The sequence below is a fragment of the Haliotis rufescens genome, unplaced genomic scaffold (genome assembly GCF_023055435.1).
Source record: "Haliotis rufescens isolate VD_foot unplaced genomic scaffold, xgHalRufe1.0.p SCAF_20, whole genome shotgun sequence".
NCBI lineage: Eukaryota > Metazoa > Mollusca > Gastropoda > Lepetellida > Haliotidae > Haliotis > Haliotis rufescens.
Window position 1 is genome coordinate 6,271,388 of NW_025963891.1, and position 25,300 is coordinate 6,296,687.

The 25,300-nt window shown below is 44.8% G+C and overlaps 1 protein-coding gene across 1 annotated transcript in view; it reads left to right on the forward strand.

Moving 5' to 3' along the window:
* LOC124150381 overlaps positions 1–23,927 on the forward strand; it is a 38,753-nt gene extending 14,826 nt beyond the window's left edge. The window contains exons 9-25 of the mRNA XM_048400989.1: positions 254–440; positions 2,558–2,826; positions 5,692–5,834; positions 6,334–6,513; positions 10,447–10,636; positions 11,108–11,227; positions 13,073–13,200; positions 16,023–16,131; positions 16,770–16,898; positions 17,196–17,615; positions 18,061–18,468; positions 18,919–19,029; positions 19,590–19,779; positions 20,125–20,384; positions 20,940–21,085; positions 21,982–22,066; positions 23,598–23,927. Of these exons, the coding sequence (XP_048256946.1) occupies positions 254–440; positions 2,558–2,826; positions 5,692–5,834; positions 6,334–6,513; positions 10,447–10,636; positions 11,108–11,227; positions 13,073–13,200; positions 16,023–16,131; positions 16,770–16,898; positions 17,196–17,615; positions 18,061–18,468; positions 18,919–19,029; positions 19,590–19,779; positions 20,125–20,384; positions 20,940–21,085; positions 21,982–22,066; positions 23,598–23,683 (3,161 nt within the window). The 3' untranslated portion in view covers positions 23,684–23,927. The remainder of the gene's footprint in view (positions 1–253; positions 441–2,557; positions 2,827–5,691; positions 5,835–6,333; positions 6,514–10,446; positions 10,637–11,107; positions 11,228–13,072; positions 13,201–16,022; positions 16,132–16,769; positions 16,899–17,195; positions 17,616–18,060; positions 18,469–18,918; positions 19,030–19,589; positions 19,780–20,124; positions 20,385–20,939; positions 21,086–21,981; positions 22,067–23,597) is intronic.
* The last annotated feature ends 1,373 nt before the right edge of the window (positions 23,928–25,300 follow it).

The window sequence follows — 25,300 nt, forward strand, 5'->3', positions numbered from 1 at the left end:
GCTTATGTTAAATCAGCTGTCATTCCAATATTAAATGAGTATTTTAATTATAGTTTTATCAAATGTATGTACGTGGTTCGGTCTTTCTGGCTCCCTCTGTCAAGCTGTCATGTATGTGTGCGTGTTTGTATGTAGGTACGTACGCACGTACGTGTGTATGCATGCATGCATGCATGTGTGTATACTATGTAAGTATGTATGGTGTGTATTTGTCCGTCTGTCTGTATTTCTGTCCGATTCACTATGGTTGCAGTGTGCGGAACGTCAGTATTTGCCACGACGCTGTTTGACGTACCAGCTGGTCACGTGACTAGGAAGGGGGCGTGGCCATGGCAAGCGTCACTGCGCGAGGAAACAGACTACGGCCAAACACATCACGCATGTAGCGGTGCCCTCATCTCTCCGCAGTGGGTCCTCACCGCCGCACAGTGCTTGAGCAGGTGACCGACAGGTTTGAGTAGGCGTCACAGTGCTTGAGCAGGTGACCGACAGGTTTGAGTAGACGTCACAGTGCTTGAGCAGGTGACCGACAGGTTTGAGTAGGCGTCACAGTGCTTCAGCAGGTGACCGACAGGTTTGAGTAGACGTCACAGTGCTTGAGCAGGTGACCGACTTGTTTGAGTAGACGTCACGTGCTTCAGCAGGGGACCGACAGGTTTGAGAAGGCATCACGTGCTTCAGGTTTGAGTAGACGTCACGTGCTTCAGCAGGTGACCGACAGGTTTGAGTAGACGTCACAGTGCTTCAGCAGGTGACCAACAGGTTTGAGAAGACATCACATGCTTCAGCAGGTGACCGACTTGTTTGAGTAGACGTCACAAATGCACATTGACGTAGGGTTGATTCTTTAAGGTGATGGTAAGGAATCTGATAAAAAGGTCTACATCGATTTATCATGACAGCCACCTGAGAAGTAAATTTCAGATCTGCAATGTAACCGATACCTTTACAAACTCCATGAAACTGGAGTAGTTTCTCGGATGTCTAAATGGCAGGTACAATCAGTAGTTCTTTTTTTAATCTTGATGACGGTCAAACGTCTAGCAAACGTTTGTTGCATTACTACTGCCATAATACACGTCGTTCTTCATCACCCCTCATTCTCAACACTTATGGCAGCCATGAACATCCGGGGTAGAATAGGTCTTCAGAAACCCATGCTTGTCGTAAAAGGCGACTATTTTTATCGTAAGAGGCGACTAACGGGATCTGGTTGCCAGGTTGCTGACTTGGTTGATGCATGTAATCGTATCCCAGTTGCGTAGGTCTGGTCTATTTACAAACCGACGTCATATAGCTGGATTATTGCTGCAATAGCTTTTCGAATCGTGTGTACTTGTATTGTGATGTCACATCGTTTGTCGGTATACCTTCACTATCAATACCATATACAGTCAAGTTTCGTTAATCCGAAAATCGACTTTATCCGACATTAACGAAGGGAACCGATTGAATCAGTGCAAGTTAGACCCGTTAATCCGACACTCGTTAATCCGACAATAAATGCTGGTTAGACCTGTTAATTCGACAGTTTCACACTCTGACTCCGTGACACCGATTTTGCAACATATTGCTGAAATCCCTCATTAACAGTCCCCTCAATCCGATGTATATGTGTATGTCTTTCACTGAGCGTTATATACACCCGCCTCTATATATACAGTCTATATATACACCCGCCTCTATATATACAGTCTATACACTACCGCCCCTATATATTCAGTCTATATACACCCGCCTCTATATATTCAGTCTATATACACCGCCTCTATATATTCAGTCTATATACACCCACCGCTTTATATTCAGTCTATATACACCCGCCGCTTTATATTCAGTCTATATACACCCGCCTCTTTATATACAGTCTATATACACCCGCCTCTTTATATACAGTCTATGTATACACCCGCCTCTATATATACAGTCTATATACACCGCCTCTATATATACAGTCTATATATACACCCGCCTCTATATATACAGTCTATACACTACCGCCCCTATATATTCAGTCTATATACACCCGCCTCTATATATTCAGTCTATATACACCGCCTCTATATATTCAGTCTATATACACCCGCCTCTATATATTCAGTCTATACACACCCGCCCCTATATATACAGTCTATATACACCCGCCCCTATATATTCAGTCTATATACACCCGCCTCTTTATATACAGTCTATATACACCCGTCTCCATATATACAGTCTATATATACACCCGCCTCTATATATACAGTCTATATACACCCGCCTCTTTATATACAGTCTATATACACCCGTCTCCATATATACAGTCTATATACACCCGCCTCTTTATATACAGTCTATATACACCCGTCTCCATGTATACAGTCTATATACACCCGCCTCTATATAAACAGTCTATACACACCCGCCCCTATATATTCAGTCTATATACACCCGCCTCTATATATACAGTCTTTATACACCCGCCTCTTTATATTCAGTCTTTATACACCCGCCTCTCTATACACACCCGCCTCTCTATACACAACCGCCCCTATATACATGCCCCATGCTGCAGGAATCCCACCCCGGCGTCTTGGCGTGTCCGGCTCGGGGAGTATGACATCAATGTGTGGGAACGCAGGGAACAGGATCTGTCCGTCTCCAGGGTGTATATTCATAGCGACACCAACAGTCAACGTCATGGGAGCGACCTTGCTCTTGTCAAACTGCAACATCCCGTCAGCCTGAACAGCGACTACATCAACACCATCTGTCTCCCTGACGACGATGATGAAGAAGTCGACCCTAAGGACCGATGTGTCTCCACAGGTTGGGGGAAACGAGGTGAGCATTTAAGGTGTGAGTGAGTATGTCAGTGGGTACGTGAGTATGTCAGTGGGTGCGTGAGTATGTCAGTGGGTGCGTGAGTATGTCAGTGGGTGCGTCAGTGTGCCGGTGAGAGAGTGGCAGTGGGTGCGTGAGTATGTCAGTGGGTACGTGAGTATGTCAGTGGGTACGTGAGTATGTCAGTGGGTGCGTGAGTATGTCAGTGGGTGCGTGAGTATGTCAGTGGGTGCGTGAGTATGTCAGTGGGTGCGTGAGTATCTCAGTGGGTGCGTGAGTATGTCAGTGGGTGCGTGAGTATGTCAGTGGGTGCGTGAGTGTGCCGGTGAGAGAGTGGCAGTGGGTTAAAGTTGGGAAAAAATGGTGAGTGAGTTGGACAGTGAATGAAGGAGTGAGTGAGTGAGTGAGTGGAGGTATGCGTAGGTGAATGGGACGGTGTGTGAGTGAGCCTTTTGAGTGAATGAGTGAACATGTGTACAGGTGGGTAATGAGTAGGGCAGCGACTGACTGACTGAGTGAGAGAGACAATGAGTGGCCGAGTGAGTGGGACAATGAGTGACTGACTGAGTGAGAGAGACAATGAGTGGCCGAGTGAGTGAGAGAGACAATGAGTGGCCGAGTGAGTGGGACAATGAGTGACTGACTGAGTGGCCGAGTGAGTGGGACAATGAGTGACTGACTGAGTGGCCGAGTGAGTGGGACAATGAGTGGCCGAGTGAGTGGGACAATGAGTGACTGACTGAGTGACCGAGTGAGTGGGACAATGAGTGACTGACTGAGTGAGTGGGACAATGATTGGCCGAGTGAGTGGGACAATGAGTGACTGACTGAGTGGCCGAGTGAGTGGGACAATGAGTGACTGACTGAGTGACCGAGTGAGTGGGACAATGAGTGACTGACTGAGTGGCCGAGTGAGTGGGACAATGAGTGGCCGAGTGAGTGGGACAATGAGTGACTGACTGAGTGACCGAGTGAGTGGGACAATGAGTGACTGACTGAGTGAGTGGGACAATGATTGGCCGAGTGAGTGGGACAATGAGTGACTGACTGAGTGGCCGAGTGAGTGGGACAATGAGTGGCCGAGTGAGTGGGACAATGAGTGACTGACTGAGTGACCGAGTGAGTGGGACAATGAGTGACTGACTGAGTGAGTGGGACAATGATTGGCCGAGTGAGTGGGACAATGAGTGACTGACTGAGTGGCCGAGTGAGTGGGACAATGAGTGACTGACTGAGTGACCGAGTGAGTGGGACAATGAGTGACTGACTGAGTGGCCGAGTGAGTGGGACAATGAGTGGCCGAGTGAGTGGGACAATGAGTGACTGACTGAGTGACCGAGTGAGTGGGACAATGAGTGACTGACTGAGTGAGTGGGACAATGATTGGCCGAGTGAGTGGGACAATGAGTGACTGACTGAGTGGCCGAGTGAGTGGGACAATGAGTGACTGACTGAGTGACCGAGTGAGTGGGACAATGAGTGACTGACTGAGTGAGTGGGACAATGATTGGCCGAGTGAGTGGGACAATGAGTGACTGACTGAGTGGCCGAGTGAGTGGGACAATGAGTGGCCGAGTGAGTGGGACAATGAGTGACTGACTGAGTGAGTGGGACAATGATTGGCCGAGTGAGTGGGACAATGAGTGACTGACTGAGTGGCCGAGTGAGTGGGACAATGAGTGACTGACTGAGTGACCGAGTGAGTGGGACAATGAGTGACTGACTGAGTGGCCGAGTGAGTGGGACAATGAGTGGCCGAGTGAGTGGGACAATGAGTGACTGACTGAGTGACCGAGTGAGTGGGACAATGAGTGACTGACTGAGTGAGTGGGACAATGATTGGCCGAGTGAGTGGGACAATGAGTGACTGACTGAGTGGCCGAGTGAGTGGGACAATGAGTGACTGACTGAGTGACCGAGTGAGTGGGACAATGAGTGACTGACTGAGTGAGTGGGACAATGATTGGCCGAGTGAGTGGGACAATGAGTGACTGACTGAGTGGCCGAGTGAGTGGGACAATGAGTGGCCGAGTGAGTGGGACAATGAGTGACTGACTGAGTGACCGAGTGAGTGGGACAATGAGTGACTGACTGAGTGAGTGGGACAATGATTGGCCGAGTGAGTGGGACAATGAGTGACTGACTGAGTGTCCGAGTGAGTGGGACAATGAGTGACTGACTGAGTGACCGAGTGAGTGGGACAATGAGTGACTGACTGAGTGGCCGAGTGAGTGGGACAATGAGTGACTGACTGAGTGGCCGAGTGAGTGGGACAATGAGTGGCCGAGTGAGTGGGACAATGAGTGACTGACTGAGTGACCGAGTGAGTGGGACAATGAGTGACTGACTGAGTGAGTGGGACAATGATTGGCCGAGTGAGTGGGACAATGAGTGACTGACTGAGTGGCCGAGTGAGTGGGACAATGAGTGACTGACTGAGTGACCGAGTGAGTGGGACAATGAGTGACTGACTGAGTGAGTGGGACAATGATTGGCCGAGTGAGTGGGACAATGAGTGACTGACTGAGTGGCCGAGTGAGTGGGACAATGAGTGGCCGAGTGAGTGGGACAGTAGAGTAGATGAGTAAATCATGACGTTGTGGTTCAATGACCGACTGGGTGACTGAATGAATGAGTACAGGTGCCCTAAGTTCCTATCCGTTCCGGCTACTTGTGTACGTCGGATATATTTAGATTTACTTGCATCACATCTCCGTGTGGAGTCTTGGTTAAAATAGATCCCTAGCAACATGCTTGTCGGACGAGGTGACCCAGTGGCAAGAAGCATTGCTCGTAGTATCAATCACTGGTTTGTCAGGTCTAGACTCGATTATTGTTCGCTGTTTTATCTTCCACTCCCGCCAGGTGGGCGAGGTCACGTGGTCCTCCAGGAGGAACAGACGCAAGTAGAAAGCAGCTTGATATGCCAGGGTTGGTTCCATGAGAATGTTGGCCCGGGGCTCATGTGCGCTGCCTCTAAAACTGGAGACAAGAGGAGCGAGTGTCAGGTGAGCTATATACTGTAGGGGGCGGGGCTAATGCCAGGAAATAGTGGCCTGGGGCTCATGTGTGCTGTCTCTAACACTGGAGACAAGAGGAGCACGTGTCAGGTGAGCTATATACTGTAGGGGGCGGGGCTAATGGCGGGAGAATAGTGGCCCGGGGCTCATGTGTGCTGCCTCTAAAACTGGAGACAAGAGGAGCACGTGTCAGGTGAGCTATATACTGTAGGGGGCGGGGCTAATGGCAGGAGAATAGTGGCCCGGGGCTCATGTGTGCTGTCTCTAACACTGGAGACAAGAGGAGCACGTGTCAGGTGAGCTACATACTGTAGGGGACAGATAGATATAAGGTTTTGAAAAAGCCAGTCTATCGGTGAAATGAAAACAATAGTTGCCGTTATTTTTAAGACATTGTTGTTTAAAATACTTGTCATAACATTTTGTATTTTGATTTTTCACACTACTGAATCCATAGGAAAGAACATGGTTTACTGTCTTGGTACAGGCCGACTCCGGCGCACCGTTCGTATGTTTCCGGGCCGGTAGATGGCGACTGTTTGGACTGGCTTCGTGGGGGACCGGATGTGAGCAGCCTGACGAGCCCCGCCTGTACACTCGCGTCAAGTCCTACCTGGCGTGGATCGCGCGTGTGATTGAAACAGACACAAGGGGAAGGAGCGATAAAATACCATAAAAATAATTTTGAAGTTAAAATTACTTGATAAAACACCACACTGGCGGATCTAGAGTGGGATGCAGTGACTGTGCACCTCTCATTTTTTTTCAGTTAACAATGCACCCTATTTTTTCAAACTCCTGGATACGCCTGTGATGTATACATACATAGATACAACAATAATAATAAACTGGTTGCATTTAATTTGAATGTTCTTGAATTAACACCGATCGCCTCCGTGGTCTAGTTGTAGAGCGTCTGACGGAGAGCGGAAGGTCGGGGGTTCGATCCCCAGCCGCTTCATACCAAAATACGTTAAAAGATGGTACTTGCTGTTACCCTTCCTTGCGCATTAAGGGGCTAAAACAAGGGCTGGTCAGGTCGGTCAGTAAACTATGTTTGGGTGGGGGTATAGATGTTAGAGACGTTTGTCGCAAGAGCGGACTAAAATGAGGGTCATTATATTGACATGCTGATTGATTGCGTGCCATCGTTCCCCAAAGGTGTGACGAGTTGCTCCAGCTATCAGCCATTGGTTTACAGGCCGCCTCGACTATGGAAGAACCGTGGGTCGTAAAACAATAATTCACTTTCTCATTTCATTGTAGTTATCTTGTTTTTAAGTTAAGTTTCGAAACAGTAAATACTTGTCATGTTTGTATTTAACTGATGTTACGTTCTTGTGTTTGAATCACACATGGCGTTTGCATGAAGGGAGAGTGAAGGGAGATGGAGAAAGTCTAGATGCACAATTAGTCCTTGTGTGGACTATGAAATGATATGTTTCCATGACAAGGAGCTACTTTGACATTCATTGGGAGCAGGGTGTTAAAAAGGAAATCATTAGGTGAGGCTCGCCGAGTAGGTCACATACATGGGAGGTTTCCATAGGCCATGTGGTCATCGTCTGTAACCGTCAGTTCTACCCTTGGTTTGGTGAGTCAGTCAGGGGTTGATTCCTTTATTGGTGAGTCAGTCAGAGGGTGATTCATTCATGGTTGAGTCTGTCAGAGGGTGATTCATTTATGGTTGAGTCAATCAGAGGGTGATTCATTCATGGTTGAGTCAATCAGCGGGTGATTCATTCATGGTTGAGTCAATCAGAGGGTGATTCATTCATGGTTGAGTCAATCAGAGGGTGATTCATTCGTGGTTGAGTCAATCAGAGATTGATTCCTTTATGGGTGAGTCAATCAGAGGGTGATTCATTCGTGGTTGAGTCAATCAGAGATTGATTCCTTTATGGGTGAGTCAGTCAGAGGGTGATTCATTCACGGGTGAGTCAATCAGAGGTTGATCTTACATGGGTGAGTCAGTCAGAGGTTGATTCCTTCATTGGTGAGTCAGTCAGAGGTTGATTCTTTCATGGGTAAGTCAGTCAGAGGGTGATTCATTCATGGGTGAGTCAGTCAGAGGTTGATTCTTTCATGGGTGAGTCAGTCAGAGGGTGATTCTTTCATAGGCAAGTCAATCAGAGGTTGATTCATTCGTGGTTGAGTCAATCAGAGGTTGATTCTTTCACGGGTGAGTCAGTCAGAGGGTGATTCATTCATGGGTAAATCAGTCAGAGGTTGATTCCTTCATTGGTGAGTCAGTCAGAGGTTGATTCCTTCATGGGTGAGTCAGTCAGAGGTTGATTCCTTCATGGGTGAGTCAGTCAGAGGTTGATTCTTTCGTGGGTGAGTCAGCCAGAGGTTGATTCCTTCATTGGTGAGTCAGTCAGAGGTTGATTCTTTCATGGGTGAGTCAGTCAGAGGTTGATTCTTTCATGGTTGAGTCAGTCAGAGGTTGATTCTTTCATGGGTGAGTCAGGCAGAGGTTGATTCCTTCATGGTTGAGTCAGTCAGAGGTTGATTCTTTCATGGGTGAGTCAATCAGAGGGTGATTCATTCATGGGTGAGTCAGTCAGAGGTTGATTCCTTCATGGGTGAGTCAGTCAGAGGTTGATTCTTTCATGGGTGAGTCAGTCAGAGGGTGATTCTTTCATAGGCAAGTCAATCAGAGGTTGATTCATTCGTGGTTGAGTCAATCAGAGGTTGATTCTTTCACGGGTGAGTCAGTCAGAGGGTGATTCATTCATGGGTAAATCAGTCAGAGGTTGATTCCTTCATTGGTGAGTCAGTCAGAGGTTGATTCCTTCATGGGTGAGTCAGTCAGAGGTTGATTCCTTCATGGGTGAGTCAGTCAGAGGTTGATTCTTTCGTGGGTGAGTCAGCCAGAGGTTGATTCCTTCATTGGTGAGTCAGTCAGAGGTTGATTCTTTCATGGGTGAGTCAGTCAGAGGTTGATTCTTTCATGGTTGAGTCAGTCAGAGGTTGATTCTTTCATGGGTGAGTCAGGCAGAGGTTGATTCCTTCATGGTTGAGTCAGTCAGAGGTTGATTCTTTCATGGGTGAGTCAATCAGAGGGTGATTCATTCATGGGTGAGTCAGTCAGAGGTTGATTCCTTCATGGGTGAGTCAATCAGAGATTGATTCCTTTATGGGTGAGTCAGTCAGAGGGTGATTCATTCACGGGTGAGTCATTTAGAGGTTGATCTTACATGGGTGAGTCAGTCAGAGGTTGATTCCTTCATGGGTGAGTCAGTCAGAGGTTGATTCTTTCATGGGTGAGTCAGTCAGAGGTTGATTCTTTCATGGGTGAGTCAGTCAGAGGTTGATTCTTTCATGGGTGAGTCAGTCAGAGGGTGGTTCATTCATTGGTGAGTCAATAAGAGGGTGATTCTTTCATGGGTGAGTCAGTCAGAGGTTGATTCATTATGGGTGAGTCAATCAGAGGGTGATTCATTCATGGTTGAGTCAGTTAGAGGTTGATTCTTTCATGGGTGATTCAGTCAGAGGTTGATCCTTTCATGGGTGAGTCAGTCGGAGGGTTATTCCTTCATGGGTGAGTCAATCAGAGATTGATTCCTTTATGGGTGAGTCAGTCAGAGGGTGATTCATTCACGGGTGAGTCAATCAGAGGTTGATCTTACATGGGTGAGTCAGTCAGAGGTTGATTCTTTCATGGGTGAGTCAGTCAGAGGGTGATTCATTCATGGGTGAGTCAATAAGAGGGTGATTCATTCACGGGTGAGTCAATCAGAGGTTGATCTTACATGGGTGAGTCAGTCAGAGGTTGATTCTTTCATGGGTGAGTCAGTCAGAGGGTGAATCATTCATGGGTGAGTCAATAAGAGGGTGATTCATTCACGGGTGAGTCAGTCAAAGGGTGATTCTTTCATGGGTGAGTCAATCAGTGAGTAATTCTTTTTGACCCATGAATCCACACATCATGAACATGCATTCACATATTGAGCATCAAGTGTCGGACAGATGTACACATCGACATATTGAGCTTAAAGTGTCGGACAGATTTAAAGATCGACATATTGAGCATAAAGTGTCGGACAGATCACAGGTCGACATACTGAGCATAAAGTGTCGGACAGATTACAGTTCGACATACTGAGCATAAAATGTCGGACAGATTACAGTTCGACATACTGAGCATAAAGTGTCGGACAGATCACAGGTCGACATACTGAGCATAACGTGTCGGACAGTTTACAGTTCGACATACTGAGCATAACGTGTCGGACAGATGTACAGGTCGACATACTGATCATAACGTGTCGGACAGTTTACAGGTCGACGTACTGAGCATAAAGTGTCGGACAGATTACAGGTCGACATACTGAGCATAACGTGTCGGACAGATTACAGGTCGACATACTGAGCATAACGTGTCGGACAGTTTACAGGTCGACATACTGAGCATAACGTGTCGGACAGATGTATTGTAGATAATAACTTGTTGACTGGACATGCTGTATGTACTAATTAATAATCCTGAATATCACATGGTGAATCCCTAAATATGGACAGATGTCCGTTCTCGTTGAAATTACTGATCCTTCAAGATGAACCAAAATCAACCATACTTCCGGAATCCTGGTCACAGCTATATACGTCTGCTGATAAGAACGCCACTCCCGACATGTTGGTGGGAAGAATATCTCCCTATCTCTTATCATGGCGTTCCTCGTCGCCAGCATATGACCGCGAAAGTCTACTGGAGTCGACGCTGATGGACATATTAACTCTACTACTGCTGGCCCAACTGACCACGTCGTCAACAGGCTTCTTGCTGGGTGCGTATTTGCGTATGACACTCACTTAGAATCATCAACATGCTTCCGTCCATATAGTTCATCTCACTAAACACTGTCGGCTTGTGTCACAGTGGGACACCGTCAGTTTTATCATGGGCGATTGTGTGAGCCTACAGGTGGTGGTACATACATAACGATGACGTTGGAGCTGTAGAACTAACTCGTTGACAGAGGTACTGAGATATTTCATAACATTCGCGTATACTGAGTGTACTTAATTAGTTTGATATATCATGACATCATAACTGGCCACAGCATACTACATTTAGTCTTCAAAGAGGGAGGGAGAGGGGAGGGGGGGGGGGGGGGGGAGGGAGGGCTGACCACCCTCCCCTATGCTGGATCCGCCTATGTAGACATATTGGAATGTGTAAAGGACGGTGCATGGTGTAAAATATCCACACCGTTTGAAGAGTTGACCACTGTACTGACCAGTTGTGCATGTTTCAGAATGTCCAGGCAACGAGGTAAAGTGTGGACAGTCGGGGCGATGTGTGCCCGGCGTCAACGTCTGTGATGGCAAAAAAGACTGTGCAGACGGCGAGGATGAGCATAGTTGTCCCGTGACGGGTGGGCATTAATACTAGATGACCGGTAGACAAATCTTTAAGCTAACAGCGTTTATATTATGGGGGTGGGTGTGGGTTGAGGATAAGGACCGTTGGCACACTGGCAATGTTTAGATATAAAGATGAGGAAAACGTTGTGATAATTGTATGAAAAGTATCAGATATGTTCACATTGTCCACCACTCACCATTTTTGTATTATATTGAAGTACACAAGAATGGCTAAATATGCGAAACTGTTTCGAACTTCAAGCGAATATCTGCGTGTGAGCAAGTCTCTGGCCCAACTTGAACGTTCTGCCATAAAGTTGTACTTTATTTATCTCATCTTCTAAAACAACCATTAAGCAGACGCTTCATAAAAAAAACTCAAAATAAGAGCGACAAAATCCTTTCCATATTCATAGGAAATGTCTGTTAAAAGCAGAGTCGATTGCTATTTCATGAGCATATGTTTATGATTCACTATCAAATAGTGATGATACCAGGTGTTCGCAAAAAGGTGAGAATATCGCACTGGTGCATCCGTTACAAACACATGCAAAAGCAAGTCAACTATTCACCTAAAAAAAAAACCACACACGGAAACATGTGGTACAAGTCAAAATAGGGAATTTCATCGGACATCATTCTTGTCACTGATGCGTCAAACTTGGAAATGTCCCCCACATGTCTACCACAAAACGTGTTGCAAGTTTTACTTTAAAGCAGCTTCTGTGTGCCCTCACGTATACATTAAATAGAGGATTCATCACGAGTGTTTTTTAATATGGGAAATATCAACCGAGTCTTAGTTAATCGGTATTTGCCGAGCCTTTGGCGAGGCAAATACCGATAAACGGGACGAGGTTGATATTTCCCATATTAAAAAACACGAGTGATGAATTCTATTTATCATTTTCACATTTTTGCTTCCAAATTAAGGAATAATTGCATTAAACATTAACATCAGCAACTTGTCGAAATCTTACGTATAGATCGTGCGTAGTGATACATGTTTTCCATAGCCATGTAAACCAAAATAAACAATTCGCTGAGAAAAAAAGTTCCTCGGATTATTTTAAACAAAATACTTGAACAGACTTTTGCAGAATAATTGAAACTTTAATAACCGTAACAACAACGATTCTGTGTAATCTGATTATATCTCTGGTGTAACTTCACTTATAATATATAGTTTCAAATCAAACCGCTCGCTCTTCCGGTTATCTAATTTGCATATCTAATTTGCATACTTATGTCATTGGGGTATGACATACATGTTTTTATGTCATAAGCTTATGTCATGGATAAATGCTTAAGTTAAATGATAAGTGTTGTTATGAGTACAATACACAACCTTAAATTGTTTGATTGGCATATCGTAGACGTTGACGGATAACAAAGACGACACAAAGTATGGAAAACAACCGTTACGTTATTTTACTGTAAAAGCTGTAACAGTAAAATATAGAAGTCGTGTTCTGTACCTTGTGTCTGCTTTGTCACAAAAGTGTATTAAAGCTTTTTTCTTAAGTTCTGCGGATCCTTTAGGCTGTGATTTACCTTGTCCTCTTCTCATAAACGTAATATTTACCCTGCAGTAGGTGCTCTGTTTTAAATAGTATCAGACCGTGCAGTGAGGAATGCACTGCTAAATGTGTAGACACTGAGCGTTTAAAGAGTTCGCGGTTTGTTTGATATTTGTATAACCTAGGTGCGGAGTGTGTTGTCTCTGTATATATGTAATTTGAAGATCATTATAGAATCTATCTGAAAGAAACACCCGTGTGTGGCCCGCTGAAGTTTGTTACATTGGAGTCTTGAAGGTGTGGACGATGTGTTTAATGGCTGCCTTGATTCGTCAGTTGTGTCGGGTTGCGGCGACCCGGGCATATACTCCACCCCTCGCGGCGTCCTGCACAGCATCAGCTACCCGGCTGATTACAACAACAACGCCGACTGCACGTGGGACCTGTACTCTCCGATTGGCTCCGTGAGTTATACATAATCCAGCCAGCGCTCCTACATCATTGCTCGCGTCGTCAGGGTGTTAGTGTCTGTTCTAAGTTGTAGCAGAGTAGATGGAAGGACGGATGTTCTTAACTGTTAATTTTTGTTAATATTTGTAACATCAGCGGTCGGTCATAAACCAAATAGAACATCTCGTTTGACCAATGTTATACGCGTGTTAGTGTGTAAGAGCAGATATTTGACCAATGTTATACACGTGTTAGTGTGTAAGAGCAGATATTTGACCAATGTTATACACGTGTTAGTGTGTAAGAGCAGATATTTAATTAAATAATGTACATGTATATGCAAGTTTGTGTGTGACGGGGAAACGTTTGACTAACGTTGTACACGTGAATGTGCTTGAAGGGTGTAAGAGACACATATTAGACTAATGTTGTACACGTGAATGTGCTTGATGGGTGTAAGAGACACATATTAGACTAATGTTGTACACGTGTATGTGCTTGATGGGTGTAAGAGACACATATTAGACTACTGTTGTACATGTGTTTGTGCTTGATGGGTGTAAGAGACACATATTAGGCTAATGTTGTACATGTGTATGTGCTTGAAGAGCGTAAGAGACACATATTAGACTAATGTTGTACATGTGTATGTGCTTGAAGGGCGTAAGAGACACATATTAGACTAATGTTGTACATGTGTATGTGCTTGAAGGGTGTAAGAGACACATATTAGACTAATGCTGTACATGTGTATGTGCTTGAAGGGCGTAAGAGACACATATTATACTAATGTTGTACATGTGTATGTGCTTGAAGGGTGTAAGAGACACATATTAGACTAATGTTGTACATGTGTATGTGCTTGAAGGGTGTAAGAGACACATACTAGACTAATGTTGTACATGTGTATGTGCTTGAAGAGCGTAAGAGAAACATATTAGACTAATGTTGTACATGTGTATGTGCTTGAAGAGCGTAAGAGACACATATTAGACTAATGTTGTACATGTGTATGTGCTTGAAGGGTGTAAGAGACACATACTAGACTAATGCTGTACACGTGTATGTGCTTGAAGGGCGTAAGAGACACATATTAGGCTAATGTTGTACATGTGTATGTGCTTGAAGAGCGTAAGAGACACATATTAGACTAATGTTGTACATGTGTATGTGCTTGAAGGGCGTAAGAGACACATATTAGACTAATGTTGTACATGTGTATGTGCTTGAAGGGTGTAAGAGACACATATTAGACTAATGTTGTACACGTGTATGTGCTTGAAGGGTGTGAGAGACACATATTAGACTGACGTTGTACATGTGTATGTGCTTGAAGGGTCTAAGAGACACATATTAGACTAATGTTGTACATGTGTATGTGCTTGAAGGGTGTAAGAGACACATACTAGACTAATGTTGTACATGTGTATGTGCTTGAAGAGCGTAAGAGAAACATATTAGACTAATGTTGTACATGTGTATGTGCTTGAAGAGCGTAAGAGACACATATTGGACTAATGTTGTACATGTGTATGTGCTTGAAGGGTGTAAGAGACACATATTAGACTACTGTTGTACATGTGTATCTGCTTGAAGGGTGTAAGAGACACATACTAGACTAATGCTGTACACGTGTATGTGCTTGAAGGGCGTAAGAGACACATATTAGACTAATGCTGTACACGTGTATGTGCTTGAAGGGTGTAAGAGACACATATTGGACTAATGTTGTACATGTGTTTGTCCCTGAAGGGTGTAAGGCACATATTAGACTAATGCTGTACACGTGTATGTGCTTGAAGGGTGTGAGAGACACATATTAGACTGACGTTGTACATGTGTATGTGCTTGAAGGGTCTAAGAGACACATATTAGACTAATGTTGTACATGTGTATGTGCTTGAAGGGCGTAAGAGACACATATTAGACTTATGTTGTACATGTGTATGTGCTTGAAGGGTGTAAGAGACACTTATTAGACTGACGTTGTACACATGTATGTGCTTGAAGGGCGTAAGAGACACATATTTTACTAATGTTGTACACATGTATGTGCTTGATGGGTGTAAGCAACACATATTAGACTAATGTTGTACACGTGTATGTGCTTGAAGAGTGTAAGAGACACATATTAGACTGACGATGTACACGTGTATGTGATTGAAGGGTGTAAGAGACACATATTAGGCTAATGTTGTACACGTGTATGTGCTTGATGGGTGTAAGAGACACATACTAGACTAATGTTGTACAAGTGTATGTGCTTGAAGGGTGTGAGAGACACATATTAGACTAATGTTGTACACGTGTATGTGCTTGAAGGGTGTGAGAGACACATATTAGACTGACGATGTACACGTGTATGTGCTTGAAGGGTGTGAGAGACACATATTAGACTGACGTTGTGCATGTGTATGTGCTTGATGGGTGTAAGAGACACATACTAGACTAATGTTGTACATGTGTATGTGCTTGAAGTGCGTAAGAGACACATATTAGACTAATTAGACTAAAGAACACGTGACTGTTTGATTGGCATTCTAAAAGTTAGCCAATAAGTAAGAAAAACGGATTACCGTTGTTGTCAAGGTTAACCTGCTGCTTATCACAATACGTCATGCATATGTATCTATCATCACTTGGTTGTTGTCACTCCAGCTTGACAACGGTGTAATAATCTACATCGAAACGTCGCCATATGCAGTCAACCAGAATTTGTTATCCATAATGTTGTACGTTTTTCTTAGTTGTACACGTGTATATGATTGATGGGTTGGAGGGGAACACGTTTGACAAATGTTGTATATGTGGTCATGCTTGATTTCCTTTCTCTAAGCATCTGGAGTTTTTCTTCACCGGCGTCTTCAGCCTTGAACCTGATCCCCATGGATACTGTCGCTATGACTACGTGACGATACGCGACGTCACAAACAGTAAACCCATAGGTAATATTGTCAATGTCACTGATGCAATTGTCTGAAGCGCCAGTCAATCTCACCATCTGGGGTTTAAACCAGATTCGGTATCACCACGTTTTTTCCCATTTAATATGCAAAAAGTAAGAAATATGTTCAATACCACTCAATATACTTATTTTTTTCCAAGAATACTACATATGATATGTGTGCCTGTGCTATATGTGTGTATATATCTCTGTATGTATTTGTTTATCTCCTACAAAGAGTATCCTAGTACATGTGTATATACAGTGAACTAGGGTTATAACGAACTCAAAGGGGTCACTAATTTTTGTTCGTTATAACCGTAGTCGTTATAAGCATAAGTACAGCATATGTATAAAAACTGGTCGGGGCCAAACAATACGTTCGTTATACCCGTCAGTTCTTTATATATATAAAAAGCCGATTGGTATAACGAACGTATATATATATATGTGTATCGCAGCGCTAAGAAATGTAACTTCTTTATGTCTGTATTTTGGGCCATGTGCCTCCATATTAAATACATGGTCTAATTATCATGCATGGAATGAATCTCCATCAAGCGAACAGAACACATAATAGCTACTTGGAAATGAAGACTTTATCATCTTGTCAGCAATAATTCAATTTGAACATCCCAGGTCAGTACTGCGGCAACACCCGACCCCGCAACATCACCGTGGACGGAACGCACGTGCGAGTGGAGTTCCACAGCGACAACTCCCATACCTTCAAAGGTTTCCAGCTCACGTGGCAACGTGTTCAGTCAGGTCAGATCTCATTCACATCTTGTCCCCGGAGAGCGGAAGGTCCGGGATTCGATCCCCGACCGGGTCATACCAAAAGACGTTAAAAGATGGTACTTGTTGCTACTGGCGCTGTTGGTTTAAGTGAAGGCCTCGTGCCTCTGAAAAATGTAACTATTTAATGCGATTTCACACTGCACAAAGAATAAAAGGGAAATTTAAAAAGACCGATACATTTGACCAATGTTTGTGTTACAAATGCTGATGTCAATTTTAAAGTAACTGCCACGTGTACTTATCTCCCCCTGACAACTTGTGTAGGTGCAACAACTACCCCGACGGTGGATATATTACTACCCCCAGGGCATGGCAACACATCGTCATGCGCTCACGACGTCGTCCTCACCTCACACTCTGGTTACATCCTCTCCCCCGACTTCAGCCTCAACCACAACTACCCGGCGCAGCTACACTGTGCCTGGACCATCTCAGCAGAACACGGAGCAATCATTGTTCTGGACTTCATGTACTTTGAGGTGGAGTTCACTTCTCTTTGCAGCGCCGATGCTGTGACTGTGTACGACGGCGTGGACGACAATAGCACCGTCATCAGTGTGCTGTGCGGGAAGACGCTGCCGGGAGAGCTACTCTCCTCATCGAATCACCTTCACGTGACCTTTAACACGGACAAGGGCGTTGAAGGTCACGGATTCAAGATCAAATACACTGTCATCGGCAAGGGTGAGCAATGTTTTCGCTTAGTGTCTTCACTTTCATTTCATAATGAGCGAAAACAGTGGTGACATGTTGAAGGTTTTGTGATTATGAATGAAAACTTAACATTACAAACACAAAATGTTGGTGTACCCCGCCGCGATATTGCTGGAATATTGCTAAAAGCGGCGTAAAACCAAACTCACTCACTCACTCACTCACATACTCAAAAGCAAAAAAATATTGTGACAAGGATTTTTTCACTTATAAACGTTTACATGACTTTTGTATTTGAGCCTGGGTAAATGTTTGTGAACCTTGGTATATGTTTGTGAACCTGGAGACATGTTTGTGAAAATTCTCGAAGAAACGCAACCAATCAAAGGTCGCGTGTGAATAACATTCACGTACACACTACCTCAGAAATACAATGGGTTTAATCAATGTGTGTTATCCACTGTTGTACATTCAGATACGACGACGTCTCCCGTACCTACGACGCCACCACCCGGATGTAGGGGCACGACGTTGTTAGTGACAGGCAGTCAGGGCGGGGTTCTCACATCCCCCTGGTTTGATGGCGCCGAGTCCTATGTCCCCCATCTCGACTGCCGCTGGGTGATACAAGCACCCCCAGGGCAGGCGGTTACAATACACTTCAACAAGTTCGAGGTGGAACTCTCAGCCAACTGCAGTTACGACGCCCTTGTCATATACGACGGAGAAAACACAACCTCGAGCATCTTGGGTAATTTGTGCGGGATCCGTAAACCGCATGATCTGACGTCTAGCGGAAGTGACGTATTGCTGACCTTCACCTCTGATGATGCAGTTGGAGGGATTGGATTCAACCTTACTTATACTGTCCATGATCCTATACGTAAGTTAAGAATAGCTTTCAGCTACGATAATACCGAAGCGCAATTCTGAATTTTGAAGCAACATTTAGACTTTAGACAACCTTCTTCCATGGGGCAAGGAAGGTAACTGAGGTAAAAGAGTCAGTAAGCCATCTTGCCTCGGGAAGATGCAAGACAACGGGACTTGGAGATATCAGACTAAACAGAAGCAGGAGAGACTACCTGATGGGATATAATGTGAGAAGACCATGCTTTCTATAACTCGACTGCTTTCCTACTGTATTTCGAAACGTAAAGTTGGAACAATATCAGATAATCGCGAACTGTGTTGTAAGTACGAACTAACATGCCGTACATGATGATAGCAGTCGCTCATACTTTAATATTGATTTACAATCACAACAATCGCTATGTGGAAGGCCATACTTGAGTTTCGATCTGACGCTTGTGTCGTCTCCCCTCGCCACCAGCAACGTGTTCCCCGACCGACTTTACCTGCTCCGACGGCTCCTGCGTACCCAACACCGTGGTCTGTGATGGCAAGCCGGACTGCAACGACGGGAGCGAGGAACTCGTGTGTGGTGAGTGTCAGAGTACAAAACACACAGCATAGGATTGTTTTATTATTTTTTTTGTTTGGTGTTTAACGCCGCATTCAACAATGTTCTAGCTATGTGTAAATAATCGAGTCTGGACCAGACATTCCAGTGACTGACATCATGAGCATCGATCCAAGCAATTGTGATGCAATGACATGCATCAACCGAGTCAACGAGCCTGACCACCCGATCCCGTTGGTCGTCTCTTACGACAAGCATAGTCGCCTTTTACGGCAAGCATGGGTTTCCGAAGAACTATTTTTACGGGTCAACACAGGATTATACACATCTGAAGCACAGGATTATATACATCTGAACGAATATGTGAGTTCATCAGAAGGGCGATGACAAAGAGATGTATAATATCCAATGTGGACAATGGTCACTCTTACTCCGACAACCTGGCATATCGTGGTTATCACTGTGTACCTTTAATATACCCGGCTGTGAAGGGTTAAAGGGAGACCACTCCACTTCAGGGGTACGCTGCACGTTGTAATGTGTATATTGCGTGATAATGAGACATTGTAAAACTCTTACAGCGAACAGTCCCACCTGTGGCCTACCAGTTATCTCCCCTGATTTGGATTCCCATCGTATCGTCGGCGGAAAGGCGGCAGTTGCGGGAAGTTGGCCGTGGCAGACGTCGGTGCAGGAGAAGAGCGTTCATCAGTGTGGCGGGAGCATTATCCACCCTCTGTGGGTCCTCACGGCGGCCCATTGTTTTGAAAGGTACGAATCTGACCCCTGGTGATCAAACTTTGGCCATGTCACTGGTGGCTCAGTTGTCTAAAGCGCCGCAATACACTGTGCAGAGTTGCGTCCCTTTGTGGTGTGAGAATCCTATGATCGTGGGGATGAAATCCCAGAATCGCCCTGATTATGTTTCATCAAAGTTGAATATAACTAAGACCTGCATAATTTGTATTTCCTTCCAAATTTATGTGACCCGCTGTGATATACCTTTCACGGTGGCGTTAAACCTCTGCTGGGCCACTCACCCAATGTCAATACGAGCAAGTTATATGTCACTCTATTTTGCATTCAGATATGTATCAACGCTGGTCTGTGTTGTAGTACGGATGACGCAAGTGAATGGACCGTGGTTGCCGGGCGACAGCGTCTACAAGGTAACGAGTCAACAGAACAGATACGTCAAGCGGATGGTATTTACGTCAACTTCGACTACGACATCATCACCTCAGCCTCTGACATCGCCCTCATCAAACTGGACGCACCATTCAACATGACTTCCCACGTGCAGCCCGTGTGTCTTCCACTCCAAGCAGCACGTGCTGGGACCATGTGCTACGTCACCGGTTGGGGAGAAACACGGAGTAAGTTGCCATGGTAATTTCACTTACTCATTCACCCATTGAGTAAATGTCAGGCGCGGTGACTTGGTTAACGGTTGGACGTTGCTAATATCTATCCCAAAGTAATACACCTGGTTCAGTGTGGATTATTTACATATAGACGTCATATAGCTGGAGTGCGGTGTTAACCAACCAAACAAACATAAACATTGTTGTGATGGTTGTTGTGTCGAACAAAATGCCCCCCAGCGTCAGGGCGTGGCTTGGACTGCAGGGGTCACAGTGACTGAACTGAACTTTATTTACACTCACCTTTCGCATTGTCTTCCTTGACTGACAGTGTCCTCTCACGTTAAGTTACACGCCGCTATATTAAACTGTTTAAAGCGTGCGTAATGGTCAGTTCACGCTATTACTAAAGCACAACACTATTACTAAAGTACAACAGACCCTACTAAACTGTGTTCGTTCCGGGTGAAAACGAGCATGAGGCAGAAGCAGGTGCGTGGCAGCATGGCCCCTGTCTGTGTACGGCCAGCATGTGGGTTCATCCATCACTTGTATGTTCTCCTCCAGACACATGCTGTGAGACGGAGTTGAAACAGGCTGCTGTCCCTGTGTTACCGACGTCCACGTGCAACAAACCTGACTGGTACCACAACGAGATCTTGGACGACATGTTATGCGCCGGCTACGCAAATGGCGGCATCGACGGCTGCAAGGTAAGACCCCCGCTATCGTTCATTGTTCACGGTCATTATTCATGGTCATTGTTCACGTTCATTGCTTAAGTCCATTGTTCACGTTCGGTGTTCTCGTTCATTATTCACAGTCATTGTTCACCTTCATTGGTCACGTTCATTGCTTAAGTCCATTGTTCACGTTCATTGCTTAATTCCAGTGTTCACGTTCGGTGTTCTCGTTCATTATTCCCTTTCATTGTTCACCTTCATTGGTCACGTTCATTGCTTAAGTCCATTGTTCACGTTCGGTGTTCTCGTTCATTATTCACGGCCATTGTTCGTCATCATTGTTTACGTTCATTGCTTAAGTCTATTGTTCACGTTCGATGTTCTCGTTCATTATTCACGGTCAGTATTCACGTTCATTGTTCACCTTCATTGGTCACGTTCATTGTTCACGTTCATCATTCGTTGTTTACGTTGCTCGGTAGAGCAATCCACTCTTTGATTTAAGACATTCTGTCTTAGTTCTATAGCTTAGTGTGTTTTAAAGAAGTTTACACAAAAGTTTCTTTCCACACATTGAGTGAATGAGTGAGGGTGAAGACGATTGAGGTTTCACACCTATTTTGAAAAGCAATCCCGCCAAATAGTATTGGAGGACACTAATGCAGGATGTTAACATATTAAACAAATGCTGGGAATCAAGCAAGAGAACTTTGCTTGACGAGAGAGCGCTTTACCACTAGGCTACAGCGACAGCGTGGATCGTGCTCACTATATCAATCACTGGATATACGAACCGCCGTCATATTGCTGGGTGTGGCAACATGCACTCAAACTAATATTCAAAGACAAGTAAGTTCATGTTCTTATAGAATTCACATGTAACCAACATGCAACAGGCTTGTACTGTACGTTGTGATGTTTATCAGGGGGATTCTGGCGGACCTCTAGTGTGCTACCAGGCCGGCAGGTGGCAGCAGCAGGGGATCACGTCGTGGGGGGTCGGCTGTGCAGGTAAGTCTACTTATATTACCAATGTCAGCAAAAGTAATGATTCTTTACCCCCGTTTCACCTCTACATGTTGGGAGTGATATAGTAGTGTTACGCCCTCGTGCATTTATTGCAATCACAAAAATAAATATACTACTAAAAGTTTGCTTATGATCACCACTTTACAAATAAATACGTCAAAGTCCGTTGTGGTGTGACACACAATGTCAGCAAACAACATGTGACCAGTAATCAGTCCGACTCCCCTCCACATGAAAGTATCCGACCAACAGTGAAACGTTAAAAAATCACGAATCATATTCGTTGTCCAACAATAACAACACCTCTCAGTAGCGCGTATGTGACCCACGTGATGCTAATACAGTTGGTCACCGTCGTCTCACACTCCCAATAAGTGCCTGGCCATGGATGATTGCCAAGGGCATATTGTTCTGTAGAGTTGAGGGCATCGCGAGAGGGCTATCTTCAGCTCGTTCCTGATATGCTCGAAAGGTTTGAGGTCAGGTAAACGAGCAAGCCATTCCATGCCCACAATTGTCGTCATCAACGACTCTTGCACGATGATGTCATGTGTTCTCGTCCATGAGGATGAAGTCCGGTACGATTGCACCAGCATACAGACTCGCGTACACATCCAGAATGTCATCCCTGTAGCGCCCACATGTCATCGTGCCCCGCTGTAGGACATGGGGATTTGTTTTCCATTTCCACTGATCTCATCCCAAATCATAATTGAGCTCCCTCCATTGCGGTCATGTTCAGAGCGAAATCCTGAAATTTGTCTCCTTGTCTACGCCACACACGACGGTCTGTGCACAAGTCTTGACAATATCTTGATTCACCGATTAAAAGGATCTTCAGCCCAATCCAAACGTGTCTGTCTGTGATGTCGGGTGAGTGGGATGCGAATGCATATACTCCGTGATAGGAGACCAGCCTCACGGAGACGATTACGCAGTGTGTGAATAGATTTTAACGTCCCTAGCGTTCCGCAGGTGATTTCTGAGTGTGGAGGCAGTCACGAAGTGTTGACGTCTTGCTACAATCAGCTAAAACTGTCTTCACACTGTGTGGTGGGTTGTTGGTCCTAACGTCTGGTATCGATTCCATGCCCTGATGGTCACTCTTTGTCTGAAACCAAGACGTTTGCAACGTGACGTTGTGTTGACTCAGTTTCAGGCATGTCTGTGCATCTGCCTAATTCTTCAGTCATCAACGATGTCTTTGACGCCGAGGAGGCAAATCTTTATCCTTGTCTACGCCACACTTTGCATTCAGTCGCAAAAGTTGTTGTGCTCTTTGATAATGATATGCAACGGTTCTGTCACGATACATGCAAACACAAGTTTTCAAGCACATCGTTCACTGCATGCCTCTGTCCTGTCATCGTGAAATTTAGGATCTGTAGGGGTTACCCATTCACTGTGTATCGGGATATGTCAATCTTTATTTGTTGGATAATTTTTCATATAATCAAAACTTGTTCCTTATCAAAGTTTGAGTAGTATATTTTAATACATTGATCTGTTGCAGATGCCAAGAGCCCGGGTGTGTATGCCCGTGTCTATAACTACATGAGGTGGATTCAGGAGACAATAGCCTCTCATGTCTCCAGCTGATCTCTAGCTGATGTCCAGCCTCGTTCTGAAAGGCGATCTTAGCACTCCGACTGTTTGACCATATTTCAGCCTAGACTTACAGCAGTCATTGTGCAAACGTCCCTAATTAAAGGCAAGGGTGAACATGTTCGTGTTTGTGACATCGCAACTTTTACAAGAGTATAAATCAAACCTGCTCTCCTTTCCTCAAGAATGGATCTTTCCAAAGGTATTAAAGCTTTCAAAATAAACTAACAAATCGAAATATTGCCTGTCATTTCTGTTTATAGAACACGTTATGGTGAGAGGACTGGCTGTCTTAATTCGGCAATAGAGATGTACTGCGGTTTGGCGGGGTGAAGAATTATTATTACTATACTCAACAACAAAGGTTCCTGTGACACCAATATTTTAGTGTATTTTTCGAACAAGTAAAGTTTGGTTTTCAATACTGTAGTACATGTATGGAATCACGTCACAAAAACGCAACTGCTGCGGAAAAGCATGCATTCCATGCAAAAGTTGACTTTAATGCAAGCCCCATGCCTTTCACTACTCAAGAATGGGTATAAAAACATGTGCGTTAACGGGATTCCATATGCATTGTTTAGCATCGTGCTGACAACAACCACTCAGAAACACAACAAAATTACGCAACTATTCGACATTACGAAATGCCACGCCTGTCCGAAAATGAGCGTCTGCGAGCCATTGGTATGCTTGAAGCAGGATCGAGTCAACGTGATGTTGCAAGATAAATTAACGTCCACAGAAACACCATTTGGTGTTTATGGCAACGCTGGCAAGAGACGAATGCAGTCAGAGACCATCCTCGGAGTGGCAGGCCACGCGTAACCAATAATCGACATGACAACTGGATTCGAACAACACACCTACGAAATCGATTCCAGCCAGCAACAGTGACTGCAAGAAGCATCCCTGGCCTTCGACGAATATCTTCACAAACCGTAAGTCGCCGCCTCAGATGTGCAGGGATTGTCGCCAGAAGACCCGCCAGACGTCCCATTTTGACAGGAAACCACCGTCAAGCACGTCTACTGCAGTCAGCTGGACGGCCATGCAGTAGGGACAAGTTCCATTCACTGACGAGTCTCGTTTTCACCTCAGCCACAGCGATGGACGGATTCGAGTGTACCAACGTCGAGGTGAACGTTACGTCAATCATTGTGTCATGGAAGAAGATCGGTTCGGGGGCGGCAGCAAACCCAGGTACTCTCCCAATGTCAGTCAACAAACTGTGAGGTGTCAAACCTAAGACAACGAGGACAATGGGGAGTCGGATAACTTTGTATGTGGGATGCAAACGTGATATTGTGTAAGCGGGGTACGCATATATGTCATGTTTTTATCTGAAACTGAAATCACACTGGTGTGAAAAAGGACATAGAATTCAATGATATAAATGATTTCATTGGATTTATCCAGAATCACAAGGTAAGGGTTTATTGGCCTGGATACGTTTGAGGCTGTATACGCGCCAATACCAAAGTTATTCACGAGAAGAACAATTGACAATGTGAAAAACACCTTAAAAGTGGTTTGGTAAAACAACAGTAGAAGCAAGAATGTTTTGATTATTACGAGAGTTACCACTCCCAGGGACAAATATAGGACTAT